The sequence below is a fragment of the Ambystoma mexicanum genome, chromosome 11 (genome assembly GCF_040938575.1).
Source record: "Ambystoma mexicanum isolate Mex_15411 chromosome 11, UKY_AmexF1_1, whole genome shotgun sequence".
Classification (NCBI taxonomy): domain Eukaryota; kingdom Metazoa; phylum Chordata; class Amphibia; order Caudata; family Ambystomatidae; genus Ambystoma; species Ambystoma mexicanum.
The window spans coordinates 1,244,429,869-1,244,450,105 of record NC_090934.1 but is presented as its reverse complement, the minus strand read 5'-3'; the positions used below and the strand labels follow the sequence as shown (position 1 = coordinate 1,244,450,105).

The window sequence follows — 20,237 nt, the reverse complement described above, 5'->3', positions numbered from 1 at the left end:
GTTTATCAAAAGCAGACTCCTTGGATTCAAACTCGATTGGTAACCCCTAGGTTTTCTTCCCTTCCTCTATTGGCACAAATACATTGAAGCTGCACACCATTTACACCAAGATGGGAATAGTTTCTTACCCGTAACTCCATTTCTCCAGCATTGGCATCTTTCATGGATTCACATGCGTAGAATATTCCCCGTCGTCAGGCTGGGAATCCCCGGTTGAAACCGGGGATTCCCAACCTGACGGGGAATATTCTAAGCATGTGAATCCATGAAAGATGCCAATGCTGGAGAAGGGAATAGTTTCTTACCTGTAAGTCCATTTCTCCAGCATTGGTATCTTTCATGGATTCACATGCTTAGAATATTCCCCGTCGTCAGGCTGGGAATATTCTAAGCATGTGAATCCATGAAAGATCCAATGCTGGAGAAACCCTTTTCACATTGTACACTGGAAAGCAAGCGCATTATACTAGACTATGGTGATGGCCCACTGATTAACTGTTGAACAAGTCCCCTACAACCATCAGTAAAGCCCTCAACAAGAAGACCCCTTCTTGCCAAAGTCAACTTAGCCTGCTTTATTAATATAAAACAAAGTTCGTTACCATGCATCAATAACAAAAGAGTAGCAGGAAGAGTGTTCCTATACTAGTCAGGGCAGGAAGCTTTGGTGAAGGCAAGACTCTAGTAAACATTAGAATCCAGACTATTTTGTCAAAGCTCTAACCACTTAAACATAGGCAAACAACCCCTCTGACGCCCAAGCACTCCTCTGCTGCCCAAACTCAGACAAGCTGGAAAATACTGCAGAGTCATTGAGGCACAGGGCAAGCTACCTACAAGGTGCAAGCAGCCACATACCAATTTCTTTCACGAGTAGAGAGATGAGACCATCATCCACATAGACTTTGCTGCCTGGAGACACGACCTTGGGCAAGTTCTTATAGTCCACCCAGAGATTTTTCTCATCACAGTGGTCCATGAAGGCATCATCCAGTGTCAACTTGAGCTCAGCGCCCTTTTTCAACTCCACCTCTGCTGTGGCACACTGGAGGTAAGAAGGGAGGGGAGAAATTAGTTCAGCCTGTGGAGTCCCTTTAGACAATTGGAGCAGAATGACAAATTGACACTTACTCCCTTTACAAGTCCTGTTCGAATCTCTGGCCCTTTGGTGTCCAGCGCAACTGCCACTGGTCGGTAGTGAATGGGGGTTGAAGCAAAGCTCTCTGTAGCCGCCCTTACGTTCTTAATCGTGCTTTCATGGTACTGTTGGGAAAGAAAATGGGAAGACAAAGATTTTAACTGTGCAACGTAGAACTCCATTCCCTCAATTCAATGCCACCTACAGCAGAGTACGTGCTCAGCGATAATTTCTACGTAGCAACCTAGCTAGCAACCTAGCCAGCAACAGCTGTTTCCACCATACTGCTAGTGCAGAAACACCTCTAAACATGGTGTCAAACCAAAAAGTCGACCAATCTAGAAATGCTCCGAGAGACCTTTTTAAATTGAACCGTCAACAGTGACAAGGAGGTAAACATGTAAAAGTGTGTATTTTTGCATGTCTGAATCAGTGTGTCTGGGGTGGGTGAAGAATTTAGGGGGTAACATATGCCCACCCCCCGCTGCCCCAATATCTAAGAAAGCCCACCAGCACAGGAGTGGATGGTGTGGACAAAGCCTCCCCAAATGTATGCCAACTCTGCTTTTGAAGGCCACACAATATTTTTTGTGTGGCCTTCAAAACAGAAATCACAGCACCCTAAACATTGAAAGGGATTTAGAATACCCTAGACCATTTGATTCCAGACTGCTGCTGCTGCTCAAATGCATAAAGCACCCTTATGGTGCAGTGGATAACCATCACCATCAAAGGAACTGTTTGTAGACCAGGGCTGAAGTTCAAACAATGGTGAACATCTTGGTTAAAGAAACCCCTTGTGCAGATTATTCCATGAAAGTAAGACTTTATACATGGTGGGAAATGTTCCATACTCATCAACACTTGTGCTACAGGGTTGAGAGGAGTATGGTTTCTAAGCAGTCAAACATGTCAGTCAGATTTGGGAAAACGAGAAATGACAGATGTGAGGATGCAGAGATTGGATCATATTCAGTTTCAAAGTCGGTAATGCAGTAAACTAGACCACGTGGCATTCTTTTTTACCTTCCAATCTGCACCAACCCCCTCTAGAGCCAAGGCTAGCCCAAAGGTGAGGAGGGACCAGTAAGATTTTACATTTAGGGTGGTGGGTTTCATCGCTAAGCTTTGACAGGGGTAATTTGGTTTGAAAAGGAGAAACTAGTGTGCCTCCAAGAAGGGCAACTTGGGACTAGGTCAATGGGGAAGGGGTGGGACAGATTGTGTGTTGGTGGGTGGCTAAATGGTGCATATCAGAAGAGAGACCAAGGGTAATTTGTGGGGTTCATTCTCATTTCTCCAATGGCAGTACGGTCAACAGCTGCTATACAGGGGATGGGGGGGGGGGCGCGTCAGGGTACGATTATCCTGACCTCACCAACTATGCAATCACCCAACCGATGTCCAGCAAGAGTTAATTGGAAAGGAAGACAGATTAAAGAAAGGATATACATTGAGAGGCTTTCGGGGGTGGGGGGTAAGAAATGGTCATGTGTGGGCTCCCTAGCCACCACATTGTTTGGCCAGTTCGCCACAAAGGCAGGCAGTTAAGGATCATTTGGGGGGTTTCAAGTGAGATTGTGTCCCAATTTCCAGTTGCTGCCTCGGAGTAAGCCATGAAATACACAAGGTGACTTCTATTTTACCACAAAAACAACTGGCACTCACAAAATTATACAGAGCTTCCTTCCCCTACCGCCACCCTCCACACCCACATTGAGAGTAATCTATTAGGCTGGAGAAAGTAAGTCATTTTACATATTTGTGAGTTCTCATGCCATGTCTCCCCGTCCTCAAGCAGAGATGGAGTGAAACATTTGAGAAAAAAAAAAAAAAAAAAAAACACAAACAGCCTACACATCCCCTCCTGCAGATACCCAGTTCTGTCTGAAGCAGAGTTTTGCTCAGAGAGTCAAGTGTTCGACCCCACACGTTACGATCTTAAAGGTCTAAAAATGGTATGTTAAGTGGGGTAGGGTTTAGTGAAATTGGAGAGCAATCAATGAAAAAAAGGCTCTCAGAAAGGCAGGTGGGGCGGGTTAGGTGTTTAAGCTCAGTATGTCGGGCCAGTCCCTTTACAAAATCACTGGTAGCGCAAACATCAGGCTTGTGCCTCTGGAAGTCTGAAAGAGGAGATAGTAATTTAATAGGTTAGGCTTGTGGCCGTTGGAGCGGAGTTGTAATATATCACAATCAAGAGGAAAGGTGGGGTTTGACTAGGTAAAAGGGCCCAGGCATGTATAGAAGTTCTTTGGCTGGGGCATTTGGAGGGCAGATGGGGCAACAATTAATTTCCTTAGAGGCGCTGGTGCAGTGAGAGTTCAATGTCGGAACCACTTTGGAAAAGGTTAGGTCTGGATGGCGATACCTGTATCTCCATGGATGGAAAAAGTGATTGTTAGTTGAAATAGTGACTCATGAAACCATGATGTCTGGTCAAGCCCCCTGCCAGTGTATTGAAAGTGTGCATGCATTGGAATTCATAGGTCTTTCTGGCTTTGCAAGTCCTGAAATTACCCCCCCCCAGCCCTCCCTCCCCGGACAGCAATCTTGAGATAAAGGATATGATGGCTTCTGAAAAATGGTCGCCCATTGGACTTTGTATATTTATTCAATGAAAAACATCTTGGTTAAGGCGATCAGATGTTTGTTGCATTCTAAGACATTTCTATCAAGTCCACATTCACTATGCACCCCCTGCTGCACAGCTTATGACCACAATGATTACTGACATTACAAAGTTTTGTTGCTTTGTATTTTTCACAAGATTTCAAGGATTTTGTTATAGTTTTTGGGCCCCACTAGCCACGACCCAGGAGATGTAGGCACTGTAGTAATCCCCTCCCCCACTTCTTACTCAGGTAAGGATTTAAATTCCTGCGGTAGAGTGTCAGTTCGCAGATTCCCCGATAAAGTGAAATATTGCTCAGAATTAAAAAAGTCTTCCATGTCTTCACAGACACTCAACATATGTCCTGCTTCTTTTTTCCAGGAACGCTCACTCTGCTACCTGCTTTTTCCCCCCTCTCCCAATACCCCTCATCACTTTTATGTGCGCCATCTTGCAGCATTACTGTTGTAATCTTGTGGGATTTACTCAGTCTTCAAACTGAAGATGTTCTACCTGGAACTGGCTCCTCAACCCACCCCCAAATCCCCATTGCATGGCTTCTTCTTTCCCACTCCTGAACCTTAGCCTAATGCGATTGATATTGCATTGGTATTTATATAGTGCCTACAGTCAGGCCATCAAAGCACAGTTGTTTAAACAATCAGGGTTCCCCTAGGAGCGACTACACAAACAGAAGAGTTGAGTCTCGGATGTCGAGAATTTTGTATGTGTGTAAATACGCAAAGTAATAAGAAACTACAGATTTACATTACTCAAATGTCACTAGCTCTACGTTGAAAGTTATCGCCACACAAAACACTTTGTAAAAGAACATTTTGAACGTGGATAAAATGGATTCTATTGCTTGACATGGTTAAAGAAAGATTCTTTTTGGCAGTCTTATCAACTAGACCTCAGAAACCACCAGCCACAACGGCAAAGGCATTCTGCCTCCATGTACAACTAGAATTCACGACTGCATATTCTATAAAGGACACCAAGAACCCACTTGAAAGTTACTAGCTACAAAATGTGACACATGCAGTTAAGAGTGGAATAGAGGGTATAGAACTACAATATAACATTTGTAATGTTAGCCAAATGTCTGATGGCATACTAATTAATTCCCAAAAAACAGCCATTATACAGACATGCATTTAGTGTACACATTTTGCCGTTTGACTCATGATCATACTAACAAGCCGCCCAAAAAAATAATTAAATGTTTTTTTTTTTTAAAGTCCCTTTACTCGGTGCCTTTCATCCAAAAGCCTTGCAAGTGGTGGAGAGTTCAGAAGCAGGCATTGCCAGTGCAAGAGGCTGCTGCTCCGCCCGGGAGACGCCTATTAATAGTTGAAACCCATTATGGATTCAGTTTCATGGGACCTTTGACTAAAGGTCAGGAGTAAAATCAGATGTCGGGCCCTGGGAAGAACATCACTGGCAGTGCAAGGATGCAAAGAAAAAAATCCTAGAAGTTAGGAGGATTAAGGCAGGGAGGTGCAATCGAAGTAGTTTAAATTGATTATACAACCTAAAACCAGAGTTTCCATGACAACAGATCCCAGCCCCAAAAGTGTTCGGATGTCCCACTACCCTGCCTGATGCACAGAACAGATGCAGTCCTGCTACGGCACATGAACACGCACATGGCCACTCCGCCCTCTCCCATTCAACCTTAGTTAATTCCTCTTCTCCCCTGCTAATTTCCGGATCCATTGCCAAGGGAAGAGCATGTTGCCACCCCCTTGCCTATGATCTGGCATTCAGTCAGTATTTGCAACTCGCCTGAAAAAGTTAACACCCCCGTCTGCAAAACAGAACACAAAAAGCTACCCTCTGCCACACCCACCCCAGCATATATTCCACGGCTCACTCCTTACCTCGTGTGTTCCGTGAGAAAAGTTGAGGCGAGCTACATTCATTCCAGATTTTATCATCTCTTTCAATATCTCAACAGAACGGGATGCAGGGCCTGAAGAAAAGCATTAAAGCATTAGCTCGAGAAATAGGAACCAAAATAGTTAAATAATGCTACAGAAGACAGTCAGTCCTCACATCCTCCACCCCCCCCTCCAATTCCTGAACACACCGATGGTGCAGATAATCCCTGTGTTTCTTGCCACGATTGGTTCAGAGTCAATGTCCAGGCGGCACATGTGCTCCAAGAAAGTGTCAGCCATGGCAGCATGGAGTTGCTGGGTCTGGATAAAGGCGCTGCCCGCTTCAGAGATGGTTATCTGCGACATGGTTGCGTTTGAGATTCACCTAGTGAGAAAAAAAAAAAAAAGTCAATCCATGGGCCGCAGAAAGGGACTCAAAATCCAAAAAGAACCACAGTAGCCAGACCATACATTAATGTAGCTTGCCATCGGCATTTCTGGTGTCCAACACTTCCTGCACACTGATACAGTTGGCTAGACATTTGCACCTTGCAGGATTTCTGCTGAAGTCCCCAGGTTACATAAAACCGCCTACTCCAAGAACCTTGGGTCTCCGCCTACCAGACAACCTGTACTGTCTCCTCCCAACCGCTGGCAGGTGTATTCAAAATCAGTGTAATCACAGGCCAACATGATATGGGAACTAGTGAATAGATGTCTAGAGTGGAAGACGAAGCTATTAGGGCGCCGTTCATTTATTCTTGAGCGTCAACAACTAGTAATGTTTGCTTAAACAAGTGAAAAGCTATCCAGAATTGTAAAGCAATACCATCTACGTGGACTAGAATATGGGGCACAGGGAGGTGGGTAGAGCAAGTACCACCCACCTTGGCATTGTACCAGCCTTAAAGAATTCAAATATGTTGCCATACAACTGGAAATCTCACAGGAGCACTTTGGGCACAGCGTTCGAGCGGACTCGCTCACCGACACCTCGAAGAAACACATCAAGCTCACTTGTCAATGTCCAGCTCATGTTGGACCGATACAGCTTGAAATCAAGCTTCCAATTCCAAACCTTGGAATCGGCAAGTCCATTTCATATTCACTTATCAAAACCCAAGCTTAAATTCATGCACAGAAAAAGCTAATAGTTTCAATGCCCAGGGACCTATACAGCCTACAAGCTCTGCACCCGATGCCAAAGTACTGCTGTGAGCAGGTACAGTGGGGTTCTGCAACCAAGTTGGGGATTACGGGAGGGCTATCAAAAAATGATAGAGTTCCTATTATTAAAAGGCATGCAACTGGCACACTCCCTCCTGGAATACAAATACTGACATTTTGGCAGCAAACCCAGAGAACACAATATACTGTATAGGGTTTCAGGGTGCGGCATGTTGCTACTCGGATGGGTGAGGCAAGCCTAGAACAGAAGGTGCATGCAAGAGTTTACAGAAATGCTGTTGAGCCAGCAGCTCAGTATTTCACAACAACTGAAGACCATAGAATCTCGTGTGAAATGGATGCAAAAGAAACGCAATCAATTTTGCGGCCAATCAACATTCACGGTGACACTGCTCTGCTCAAACATAGTGAGGCTGTTGGGGTGGTGGGTTTCAGGGGTGCGAGTAGGGAACCAACATAACAGCAGTGTTAGAAAAGAGTAAGGCAGGACCAGTTTACAACCATAGGGATTGTTGAGCTAGAGCAGCTCCTAGATATCCCACATCACACAGTAAGCAGGAGCTACATCTGGGAAGCCAGGAGCCGTTACATAGCAAGCTGAACATAGCCACAAGCAAGGTTAAGATTCATCCTCATGTTGCACTGTTTTGGGCCATCTGGTGAAACAAGTAAACCATAGACCTTCAAAAAAAAAAAAAAGTCTTGGCTCTAAATATCAAAATATTAAGGGGGGGGATGTCGAAGCGCAGGAAGCTGGAAGGCAAGCATTCATTGCTGAATACAAAAGGATCCTTTCCCCACCACCAGAAAACTATAAAGAACATACAAATTTCTACAGAAAGGATGGAGAAACAAGAATTATAAGTTGATTTTATTTAAATATAACAAAGGCATCTCAAATACAACACTCCCCTCCACCACGCCGGTGGAACTTCAAGGGGATCAGTCATAGGCTCACTTTTCTTCACCCTTTACACATACCCGAGCATACTCATTTCTTCCTTCAGCTTCAACACTTACTTGGCAAACCATATTCTGGTAATATTCGCTCATGCACCCCTGCAAACTACAAAGCGCATAAACTGTCTAAGCACCATCCAGACCTTGAGGACTATGGTGCCTGATACATAACACCTGTAAGACTCCACTTACCTTTCTCTGCCATGGACACAAACCCCCTCCTTCCCTCATCTCCTTAATCACCAGGCATACTTTCCTATCCATTGCTTACAACCTTGAGGTTCACTTTGATCGCAGTCTGAAACCCTTACAACTTTGCTGCGAGGATCAACCAGGTCATAAGAAAAATATGCCAACTCTACACAGAAATCCTGCTATGGCTCTAACCCACACAAACCCTACTCCCCTCACCCCCCCAAAAAAAGACAACCATGTACTCGCAATCTCTAGTATTTAAAAAGGACCCGCGGTCTCGCCACTACTAACTCATCAACAGAACCTACCTATACTCTTCCTTAACCTTCTGTTACTCATCCGTCCAAGCACTGTCCCCTGCCCACTCTGCTTCATCCTGCTCGCCCCCTTCCCCTACTAGCACACGAATGCTGTCCCTCTGTTAAGTCAATTGCCAAGGAGAACTGAGAAACCAAACAAGCTCCACCAACTAGTGTCAGGACAGGACCCCCACCCATCACGCCCCAATTTGCAACCAAACCCATTTCTTGCGCCTTTGTCACCCAGGGACACACACACACATATATATATAGCAAAGTTCCACTGGAATGAATGGCGGTGAGCACATTTGAGATTTGTTTTTGAACTCGTTCTTGATATAGGTTCCCACGATACACCTTCAACCTCAATTAGTCTTCACCGTGAACGTCATTTATGGTGGAAACTGCACCCTGCTGCTTAAAAAGAAGTAGAACTTCTAAGACATTGTACACCTGCCAGGCACAATAGGGCACATGCCACAAACTCGCTCAATTAAAAAAAAAAAAAAAACAAAAAAAAAAACACGACTTCAGTAGGTAATGGTACAACAGCAGGTTGGTGATCCAAATGGAAGACCCAAAACTTAAAGAAAATCCTGAAATTCAAGAACACCAACACCTTCCAACAATCTGGCCCAAGCTTAAAACTTATCTCTCAAAGCCCCTGTGACTGGAGTGAAGTGTGGATGTTGAGAGGACACACTGGACATCTAGATCTATCCCGACTGCCAACGAGGGTGCTGCACCACCTCCAACAACAAAAAAAAATAAAAAAAGGAGACCGTTTTCTAAATTTATAAAGGGGTCTTACCCCACCACTGCTGGGAATTAGGAATGCAACAAGTCCATTATTTGCAGTTAGCAGAAAGTTTCTAGAGTATTTAGGGTTCGGCACAGATTTCAACTGGAAAAGGATTGGTCACACCCAGACCAGATAATGGACCATAACTAATTAAGGATGACCATTGGTACAATCAAAGATACCAAATCCATCGCCCTGCACTCAGGGTGGTCTACTAGTAGTGTGTCAATGGAGTGAGAACTCAGAAAAGGCTGGTCGAAAATTTGTGATGGTAATTTCATAGTAAAGGGAAATAAATACTAGCTGACAGAACCAAGTAGGAAAGGCTGGCATCCGGCATTTTCCAGCACATGGCAAAGAAAGCAGCAGGTGTACACTACAGAGGACAGTACACATCCTGCAGGGAACAAGTAGTATAACCTTTCCACCGAACTTTAAGGCTTTCATGACCTGGAAACACATTTAAGAACAGTGAGACCCCAAGTTTTGTATGCAAGAAACTATGCCCACTTGCTCGTCTTTGGCGTGCCCTTTGCATGATCAGTTCGCAACTTCCCTAAACTTCTGGTGGTGCCGAGTGTTGCAACACTGGACGGGGAGGAGGTTGGTGGGAATCTAGGATTACATAACGGGCTATACATTTAAAGTGAGTACATTGCCATGGCAGGCAAGTGCAAAGTTACCGTGGATACCAAACGATCGAGACGAGAGGATCCACAAGTCACAAGCACGACCATTATTCTGCCAAGACGTTGGTGTGCTCATGTACAAGATAAGTCAAGTGAGCAGGAGCAACAGCGCCTTTAGTTTGTGTTTTGAAGACACCTCATACTGCAAGTAATTGGCCTAGATTTGCAGCACCTTGTAAGGCTAGGCCCATGCAGACATTTACAGCAAAGCAGCGGGTGCGGGGGGGGGGGGGGGGGGATGAGGAACCAAGCTACCCCCAACAACCCCACCACTCACCTCAGTGGCAGATCAGTCTGGCGTCAGTTTCAGGAAGTATGGTGTGGAGAAATTAAATTTCAAACTCTTGGTACCCCCTCCAGTTGCCCCACTTAATAGATGCCTCTTTTAACAGAGCCATATTGCCATAACTGATTTGTGAGACCACTGCAGAAGGCTACTGGCTTTCGAAATCCTCGCTTTCTTTCCCGTTTGGCACATCAAAACACTTTAGAGAACCGCCTTCCGAGGCAATGTGGCTCCAACAGGTAGAACTAGCAGCATTAGGCAGATCATCTCACCGTGAACTGTGTAGGAACCACAGTGCACTGCAGAAACTACTCCAATGTACGCTAGAACATTCCTCTAGTATCAAGATTGTGCTCTCCCAGGCATGAGAAAGCTGTGTACGCCCAATAACTTGTATGCTGAGAACCAGCACTCATACAGAAACGTTGCTGTACTCGTCAATATTATGAAATATCTGAACCACCCTTTCTATTGAAATGCTTTGGTCGATACAGTCTTGTTCCATTGGGTTGCTGCTCGTCCTGCGTTTGATGAGACGTTGCCCAATCCACCAGATTTTTCCAGGATAATGGCAACCCACCAACCTGGTAAGGAATAACTACAAAATCTACCATGGTCTGGTAGATCAACAACCATGCGAAAGAAATGGAAAGCAACCCAGTAACAATAGACACGGAACTGAAGCTGGCTACAAAGCAGGGCCAGTTTAGGTCACGGAATGAACCTCTAACCAAGGGCTAAGGCTGAAATAATAAGGCAGCCCAAGCTTTTGATAAAGGGGTTCTATTCAGAAGGTAGTAGGAATGTTACAGTGATCGAAATTATGTTAAAAGCAGTTCCTGGGTATCTAGCATTAACCAGCGACCAGGAGCTACCACTGTGGAACCAGGAGATAGTACATAGCCTCCCGCAAATCTAAATTATGCATAAAACCCCCAACGTATCACTTTTTCCATATGACCACTTATGTTGTATGGATGTGTACAAATGCTCATTTATAGATTGTCACACGCACAGTTAAATGAATATTAGTGGGTGTTTGGCATCAGTTGGACTGGGGAGCCAAAAGTAGTTCATGGTAGCTGTTGGTGTCAAGCAAACCAGGCTCTACTAGGCCACAGGCAGGAGCTAAACATTGCTAACCCTGAGGTGGTTTTAAAAATGTAACATTTAGGCAATGTTGCCTTTTTTGCTAACCGAATATGAAACAAAATTGTCATGTTAGTGCACTGCTCACATGGGGAAATGGCATGGAATGCATGTTATGTAGGAAATGTATATAGTGGAAGCCTATCAAGAGTGTTTGATAAAGAGGTGGAACGCAGTGGGGGTGGGGGAGAAACCTTGTCCATCATCATTTCTCAACAAAGTGTTCCTTGAAGAGTGGGATTTTCAGGAGGAGCGCTGTTTTCTTGTCTTCCTAGATTCGTCTGGCAATATCTTCTCTTCTGGTGCTACATTGATCTAAAATGGTAATCTTTTCAGCCAAGTATGATGGCACTCTGAACAGAGTTTAGTTGGTGATGAAGGAGTTCCCAGTCTAGTTCCATTTGGAGGGGGGGGGGGTTGAATTTATTCTGTGAAGAGGGATACTGGACAGCTTTCCAGGGAATAGTGGTTGGGACACCTGCTAAGAGGGCATTGCTTTCAACCAGATGAGATAGCACAAAGGGCTGGACGACTGAGCTGAAGTCTGAGGTGGGGATGAAGGGTTTGATTCAGCGCAGTAGTCGAGGGCTGGTACCAGTACCATGGTTTTTGCATCTTCTTGGTGATGTGTGCTTTCCTAGCAAACCAAAGTTGTTTCTCCAGGTCCCTTCCAAGAAAGACATTCCCAGCCCACGTAGTAACAGGTCCATCACAAGTCCGTCAATTTCCCCTATGCCTAATGAGTGTAAACAGCAGTACACCAGGACAATACTGATGGAGGCTGCTAACCTGAGGGATAGATTAAAGGGAGCTACATTTGGGATACTGCCTTGCAGCATCCAAAAGCTCTCATGCAGTGGCATGGCAGAGCTAGGATTCGAGAATGGGGAAAAAGCGGTCAGCACAAGATCAGTGGACAGTTGGAGAGAGATGTATGCAAAGGGAGGCAGGAGTGTGTGGTTGGTTACTGGTACAATAAAGGCAGTGCTGTCCAGATTCACCTGGTTCCAGTCATTCATACAGCAAGCAGGTGACCCAAACATACCTCTACTAGACGGGACAGGAATGTCTTTCTAGAGAGGGGACTGGATACAACAGAGAAACCATTTATAAACTCCTGGAGAGCGGGGAGAAGGTATCAGAGTGACAGATTTGATATTAAACCAAAAGCACCACACGTTTATCATGGGGGAGGTAGTACTGAAAGGGCCATTAACAAGCATTAGAACAATGTCCAGGGATACGGGCGAATGTAAACAGGGCTGAAGAAACATAGTCCGTTCATCAGATGACAAACTTAGTATTTATTATTTTGCTCGTTTTAACCAGCTTGCTGATCTTCTGTTGAATATGGTGGTTCAAGCATGCAACTTTGCCAGAAATACTGATTGTCCAACACGACTAATGAAGTTGTATGAAAAATTACAGTGGGGCACATCTTCATTGCATAGACTGGAACTGGGCCTATGAAAGTAAGAGGTGGGGACTGCCAAGATTCAAAGTCAAAAGGGTAAAGAAGCCCACAGCAGACAAGCAAGGAGGAAGCAAACCAACAGTCAATAGAAGGTTTTCTTCACCAAGTCACTTTCTGCAAGTGGTTAAGTGTGCTTATCACCAGCTTTTATAGGAATTCACGATAACGTATATATCTTATCCCATGTATTAAACTTGCATCCTCTATATATTCCATGCCAATGTGATCTTATGATGTAGAGCAATCCCCATCCCAGCTAGGGGTGTCCCCACCAAAACAAGCAAGTAGCACCCATAGCAGCTAGAACAGATTTTCACATGACATGTAATTTAGGGTTTTAATGCATGGACCCTAAAACGGACAAAAGGGGAGCACTTACATTGGGGTGCTACATACTTGGGGAAGAGGGGCAGAGAAATTCTCACCAGGCTGATGGCTAAGCCACCATATGTAAATATGATTGCAAGAATCAGCAGACCCACCCACCTATAACTCAAGGGTTCGAAATTGAGGAGAGCCATTTAGCTCCTGCTTTGAGCTTATATGAGCCTGGTTAACTTGACACCAACATGTACCAGAAGCTACTTTTGGCTCCAAGGCCAAGAGACTACCCTATGCAAATTTATCTCTGCATTTAGGACACGTCGATACAACATTTAAAAGCATATTGGGTCGTACACAGTAAAAAATAGATTTTGAAATCTATTGTGGAAGTCACATTCACGTACACTGTACTAGCTCCTTATCCCGCTGTGGTAGCTCCTGCTCACTGGTTAATGCTGAATACCAAGAACTCCTTTTAGCTCCTGCTTATCCAATCCCCGAAGCTCCACTAATCAACCAGCACCAAAGGTTTGCTGCTACCAACTACTCCTGCAGCAAACTACTTCAAAAGCAGAGGTTGACATTGCAGTTGCCTCAAGATGCAGGATTGCTAAAACACCAGCAGAGCAGCCAAACTGCCCAATGGAGTCTCAGTCAGCGGTGTCATTATGTAAATTCCAGTCCCATGACAGTGATCACTTGTCCACGAAATGAGAGGGACAAACTAGGACGGCTGTGATTAAGGAACACAAGCACTATTACTGTATGCCAGCTCATTTAGAGGGGTATATGGAAAGCTCGGGTGAGCTTCCAAAGCCCATTGTAGCCAGCACACCTAGATGCGGGTGTGGGGTATGGGCACTCCGTATAGTTACTAATGTCGTCAGAAACAGAAATGAGCTTATTCCGTGTGAGTGCTTCAACCACCATTGCTGAACTGATGCCGGTTCTCGTGTGCAGGGAGGGGCATCCCTCAGTGGCGAGGCAACTAATCCGCGCAGCATCCCTCGGCTCCTCCCCTGCAGGCCCGCATGCATCCCTGTACGTGCGGCTGCTCTCGTAGAACAGAGCTGAGTCACCGTCTAACCATCACACTGGCACCAGGAGGTGGTGCTCGGTGGAGCAGGAGAGAATGCCCGTGGACGAAATACAAGCTCAATAGGGCAGCGAGACGGCAAAAAAGGCCACGAAGCCCGGGGGCGGCTCATCCATTTGAAGGTCACCGAAGCGCGCGCATCTCCCCTCCTCCACACATCGACTGATGGCGCAGAGCAGAAATAACTGCGGTCCTTGGCTGATCGCCATCTGCTGACAGTGCGCTCAACAGACACCCCAGTCAGTCCCGTTATCTTAACGCATTTCATAGGGTTCGGGGGAGACTAACCTCGGTCTGGCATCCCCCCCACCCCCCATCAGTAGAAATAAACTAGAAGGGGGAGGGCTTTTCTAGTGCGATGGTAAAGGCACAGCGTCAGCTGAATGATGGACTACAGTCCAACTGGACGCCAGAGGATAGTTTAGAGGCAACTTTGGTCCCTAGTGCGGCTATTCGAAGCATTAAGCGCGATATAATTGACCAATACAAAGTGTGGCAACACGCGTGCTCACATCATTGGACTAGCAAGCAGGGCTGTATATGCATCAAGTGCTTGAAGCCACGAAGCGTTGCTTGGGTTAAAGTGGGGTCGGTTTTTGCTGGTTTCCAAGCGTCAACGTGTGCCTTTGCGCCACTGTCAAGGGCTTAGAGCCTACAGTATGCCAAAGGAAAAGGGACCTCGTTCTGGTAGCAGCAGAACAGCATCAATGTGCCAGATGGACTAAGTAGATAGAGGCCATAGGCCCACATTGAGAAGGCCTCCTGTCCGACTCCCCTGATTAGGTGGGATACCTGGATGCCCCCCCCCCCCAGAAAAGTGGCAGCCAAATTTAGGAGGGGTACAGAGGAGGCCACAGACAAAGTAAGGTTGGCCGCCTATACAAGGGCAATGTGACAGGTCAGAAGCACTCCTGCAGAGAATCTTTTAAGCACAACAACTACCACACCCCATTGCACCTCCACTTCCATCAGAATGTAAGCACTAAACCATTAAGTCACTACATTCTGATTCTAATTGGAGGGGCTGCTCTTGGCTGCAGGGGGAAATTAACAGCTCTTCATTGTGCAGCAGCATAGATTGTGGCCCCGTGTGTATTGTGGTGGTGGGAGGGGAGGCAGGTTTTCAGAGGAGGGATCCGGGCCCCTGAGCCCTTGCATAACGACCACATTGCCAGAGACCACTGAAGGGTGTGGGGGTAGGGTTACCTGACTGCTCACCTCTTAAACTGGTGACCCACCTTCTAGAAGTCACCTGCATAGAATACTAGGCATCTGCAAGTTCCATAGGAAACTAGGGTCGGCTGTCCCGATACAGACTACCAGGGGCGCTCTACCGACAGAAATGGCATTCAATGAGAGCACTAGCGCTCACAAAACAGGGCTAGCAGTTATTTTTTTTTTAAACATCGCATTCATTGGTGAATTAGTTGATGGATCAGTGGCTGAAGGGCATTGGCAGACTAGGTGGGCGCAACAGGCTAGCAGTGAATGAAACTGGATGGATCATGATATGGCATTCATAATGCGCCTATACACAAGTGTTTCAAGGCAAGGGAGGGGAAACAGGGAAGACCGGGACAACGATCCTACTAGGCCAGGTGACATTGAGATTGTGCAAGTGCTGGGATCATGTGACAGAAGCGCAGTGCAGTGTTGCAGCAAATACGGCACTGATGCAGTTTTATAGTACCTAGCTGACTGTGCGTTAATAGGATGGTGAGCACTGGCTGAAGTGCGTTGCATTGAGTGGGAGGTACGCTTTTTAAAATAAGAAGGATTCTTTGTGGGCAGGACAAAGGGCCATTATTAGACTGCTTTCCGTGCATTATATAAGATGGAGGGTGCGGCCAACACCCCTTCCTCAGCGTTTTCTCCAACATCTTGCATCACTTTCCTAGACTTTGACAACACACTTGTGGTTCTAGTGGAGGGGCCCTGCTCATGGAGAATGTCGTAAACTGCAAAGATGAGCAAGGATTGCATTACTTGACCCGTTTCCTGCACAAATAACCACCTGGACATACATGCAGCTGCACTTCTGCCGCTACTCCATTCCCTAGTCGAACTTTGAAAAAACCCCTTTGCTTAGCTACACCCAGTTTCTCGCCATAAGACATTTAACACTGCCAGAAGTGCTCATTAACAGTCAGCAAAACGATCCAGCTACAGAGTGTGGTTCCAATATTCGAGAGCACTTAAGTCCTTGGCATTTGATAAAGCGTTGTCTTGGTTTTGTGACTCTACATTGAACAACAAGATTAGGAGTCGGGACAAGGTTTAACCTACACTCGGGTTTGTTAACTAAACCTAGGCAATTGACAAACTGCTTTTGAATCGGTTGCCATATTTCTTAAAAGTGGCTGGCTGAAGATCAGCCTTTTCTATAACCAAGTGTTATGTACCCTGGCTAACCCACCGAATCCTAGATGATAAAGGATACAAAGCACACATGCAACTTGTGCACTTTCTACAAAAGCAATGGATCCCCAGTGACAGATCACAAGTCTCCAGAACATACTCGGCCATTTAAAACAGTGCCTGACAGAACGCAGTCATAGCTTTGGATGGGGCTGCACCAGTACATTACGTGCTCCCTTTCCCTATGACCACCAATCCTACGATAGAGGATTAACACGTATATAACTTTATATATACACACACACATCTTGTACAGACATTAGGGTAGCAGACATTGTTTGTCAAAAACGGCAACAGGAATCAAAAATGCCTTCAAGTTAAATCAAAGTGTTAAGCACTTGCAGCACAGATTAGTGTGAACCTGCAGCTGGAATCCTATTGGGACAGTTTCAAATGTCCATCCTTCTATTGTGCATTCAAGGAGTACATCAGTTATCCAATAGTACCAACTCGAACGAGACCAGCATCTCGGCATTCAACGAGGCACAATACATCTCATGCAGAACAAGCATACTTTTCAATGTAAAAATACAGACAACCTCCGAATCCAGAAGCTTAACATAAGAAAGCTCTTCGCAGTAGCTAGACCGTAAGGTAGTAGCTTTCTGTGTTATGATAACTTTCAGAGGCAGACAAGACCAGTATGGTGGCGATGAATGCTACACTATAGGCGGTTATAATTTTAATATGTGCCGCGTTGTGTGCAGAAGATCCCAAAAACGCACACTGCCAGGTATCCTATGTGTTTAAGCAGGTGCAATCGGACCGCTAGAAATAAACACGTCTTGGGGTGCATGGTACTCTTGCCACCCCTTCCCTGGGGTTTCAAGTAGCAGGTTTCAAAGGCTGTAACACATACAGTAAGCTAATCTGCTTGGAGGTTACCCATAGTCAAATCCTGACATAGGTACACTCTCGAAGCCAATTCTTATGGTAGACATCTTGTGTAGCAGGATGAACTTGGTCATATGATTTATTGGGGGTCGGAGGGGGGAGACCCGAGCCATCCTCTCATACCAGCCAAGGCCTGACCATAGGGCATGGATCTGCAACCTTTGGCTCGCCTCGCCCAGTGCTTTGAATTACAACTCCCATCACCCTTCGACCGCATATGCAATAGGGAAAGATCAAGGGATTCAGTCTAACGCATCTAGTGAGCTGCAGGTCCCGGAAATTTCTCATTAAGGAGTAAACGGTCAGGCACGTTATGAAAATTGCTCCCCCCGTCAAACCTGATGCACCATGCCGCGGTGGTTGGCTTTCATCCCGCGAGTTGTAGAGGAGGAGGCTCAGTTTAAGAGCCCGAGACTTAAATAGGAGGCGCAGAAGCAGTTTAAACCAGCTCCCACAGGGAGCAGCAACGGTGACAAGCTAAGCTGCCAACGGGCTCACTGGCATGAAGGTCACTGGCAGCGAGTGGCAGGTACAGGGAAGACACTCCCTGGCCACACTCCCTACCACGCAACACTGCTCGATATAACACATCTCAAAAAGCGAAGTCGATGCCCGTGGGCACGTAAATCCACCATGCCCCGCCCTCCTCCCCAAAGACTAGATCTCAACGAACACGGGGAACAAAAAAAAAAAAAAAAATAGGCGTCAGAAGCACGGGATAAAAGACATGACCTGGCGAATGCCAAAAACTTGAATTGGGACAACAGACCTAAAGGTTTGGATGGGACAGTTACAACCGTAAAGATCACCTTTAGTCCTTTACGTTTAATCATAGTAGTGAATTCTCGTTAAGGCTTTCGCACACGCACCTCGCCCCACTTTGCTCTTAGGGAACGGACACACCCAAATCATTTCCGAGGGAAGCGCCCGGTTCTCTCCCCAAAGCTAACTGCATCCACATACCTCCTCAATGCAGCGCTCGCAAGCGCCAGCATCGCCGCTATGCTATCCCGCGCATCACCCACGTACACCCTTCAAACAAACCCGACTTCCCAGTGGGATAAAGCCGAGGCCTCGCTCCTTGTCGCTGTAAAGTGATATGGCAACCACAAAGCGCTTCGTGGCCGCGCAGAGCTGCCGGGTGAAATCAATCCCCAGCCATGTCCCTCCGGCTCCCACCGCCCTAGCTCAGGTCGGGTGATCGTCCGCGCGCACGACAGCGTCTCCAAGCGTGGCCCTCAATTACGCCTTAGCGCTTGCGCCGGGGGGGATGCTGCGTGCTAGAACCCCTGCCCTAACGGTCCGTGGCAGTTGAAGGAAGACTTGAAGAGGTCGCGAAACCTGTGCCCCTGAAATGAAGAACTACTGAACATTAGACTAACCTTACGCCACAGATCGGGGGGGGGGGGGGCGGTGGGGTGATAAATCTACACCGGTACACCCTCGATCCCAAAGGTCGCCCCCTCAGAAATCAATTCTGCCCACAGTCTCGAACCTCCATCAATCTACTTAAAACAAACCAGAAAACCACTGCTCCCTTTTATAAAAATGCATTCCGGGTCTTTCTACCGTACTCGATGCAACACAGCCACCCAGCAGGATTCTCACCTGCGTCCTGCTCTGTGCTCGCACTCAGCTCCTCTGACAGCGCCGGCTGTCGAGCACCAGTCTCCTTTCCAAGGTGATCACCATGGGAGCATCACTCAGCCTCGGATCCCTCCGCCACCTTGTAACGATTTATTGAGCCCCTTCAGAATCAGCATTAACTCGCTCGTCGCAGTGACGCAATCTCCTCACCTTTTCTTCTTCTCTCTCCCTGCACAGGGTGGCGGAGGAGCAGGTAAACAGGAAAGGGGATCACAGCACCACAGGACTATCTTTCCAAGCGGAGTGATATGAAATCATGGCGTCATAATATGAACCAATCACAAGGCAGGCACTCGTGGAGCACGCCTGACTCATGCAGTCAGTGCTAAGGGAAAGTCTGTGCTCAGGCAGGCCCTCTGACAGTTTGAGCTTTATACGCGTGCGCAGGCTGCATTGCAGGCAAGCGATGATTCGCGCATCCTTTCGCGAGCTCCGTGGATATGTCTTTACGTGTACGGGCCACAACACGTTGATCCAGTATTCCCCATTAAAACTATCAGGCCGATTCATGGAATAATTAGCGCGGCGCAAGTGGGCAAAAACGTGCGAATCGCAGTGGAATAGCGAAAATCGCAGTGCAAGTGCGAAAATCGCACGAAAAGCAGCGCACGTCGATTCATGGAAGGCCGTGCGCGAGAAAACCAGCGGATGTGCGATAAAAAAGTGTGCGGCGCACGTTGGCGCACAGGCCAACAAACAGCGTACGCCAGGTCACAGCGAAAATCGCACAGGCCACAGCGAAATTCGCACATAGCGCAGCGCACGCAACAAAAGTAGGCGGAACACGGGCGTAACACTCGGAATGGGCAACAACTTGCAAAAACGTGGGCGTCACGGGGGAAGCACAGGGCACAAGTGCGCGGAACGCCCACACGCTCGCCTACAACACGTATTCATGGAATAGAATAGGGCAAAAAAGCGCACGCTCAAACCAGCGCACAGGCACAAACACGACCGCCACAAGAAAGCAGGCGGTAGCGTCTCTGCGGCTGTAAGAAATGTGCGCCAAAAGGTGCGCCAACAAATAGCACCCATGTACTGCCATGATGAATGTCCTATACTGTGGCCCTCCAGGACAAATGACGTGCAAAGGGGTACCCACAAACACGGACACGCTGACAAAAAATACGTGTGCGTGTATACCGGGGTGCGCGGGAAGTCTCACACGCGATTTGGCCGGGTAC

The 20,237-nt window shown here is 46.7% G+C and overlaps 1 protein-coding gene across 5 annotated transcripts in view; it reads right to left on the bottom strand.

Annotated features, from left to right (window-relative positions):
• Positions 1–19,391, bottom strand: part of PKM (pyruvate kinase M1/2) — a 114,857-nt gene extending 95,466 nt beyond the window's left edge. The window contains exons 1-5 of one of the 5 annotated variants that reach the window (XM_069624647.1): positions 19,015–19,391; positions 5,842–6,017; positions 5,633–5,724; positions 1,132–1,263; positions 859–1,045 (exon numbers count right to left, since the gene is read on the bottom strand). In XM_069624647.1, coding sequence (XP_069480748.1) covers positions 859–1,045; positions 1,132–1,263; positions 5,633–5,724; positions 5,842–5,998 — 568 coding nt within the window. In that variant the 5' untranslated portion in view covers positions 5,999–6,017; positions 19,015–19,391. Of the gene's footprint in view, positions 1–858; positions 1,046–1,131; positions 1,264–5,632; positions 5,725–5,841; positions 6,018–17,744; positions 17,982–18,369; positions 18,633–19,014 lie in introns of those variants that run through there. The other 4 variants (XM_069624648.1, XM_069624651.1, XM_069624650.1 and 1 more) reach the window with 4 other exon arrangements.
• Between the last annotated feature and the right edge of the window lie 846 nt (positions 19,392–20,237).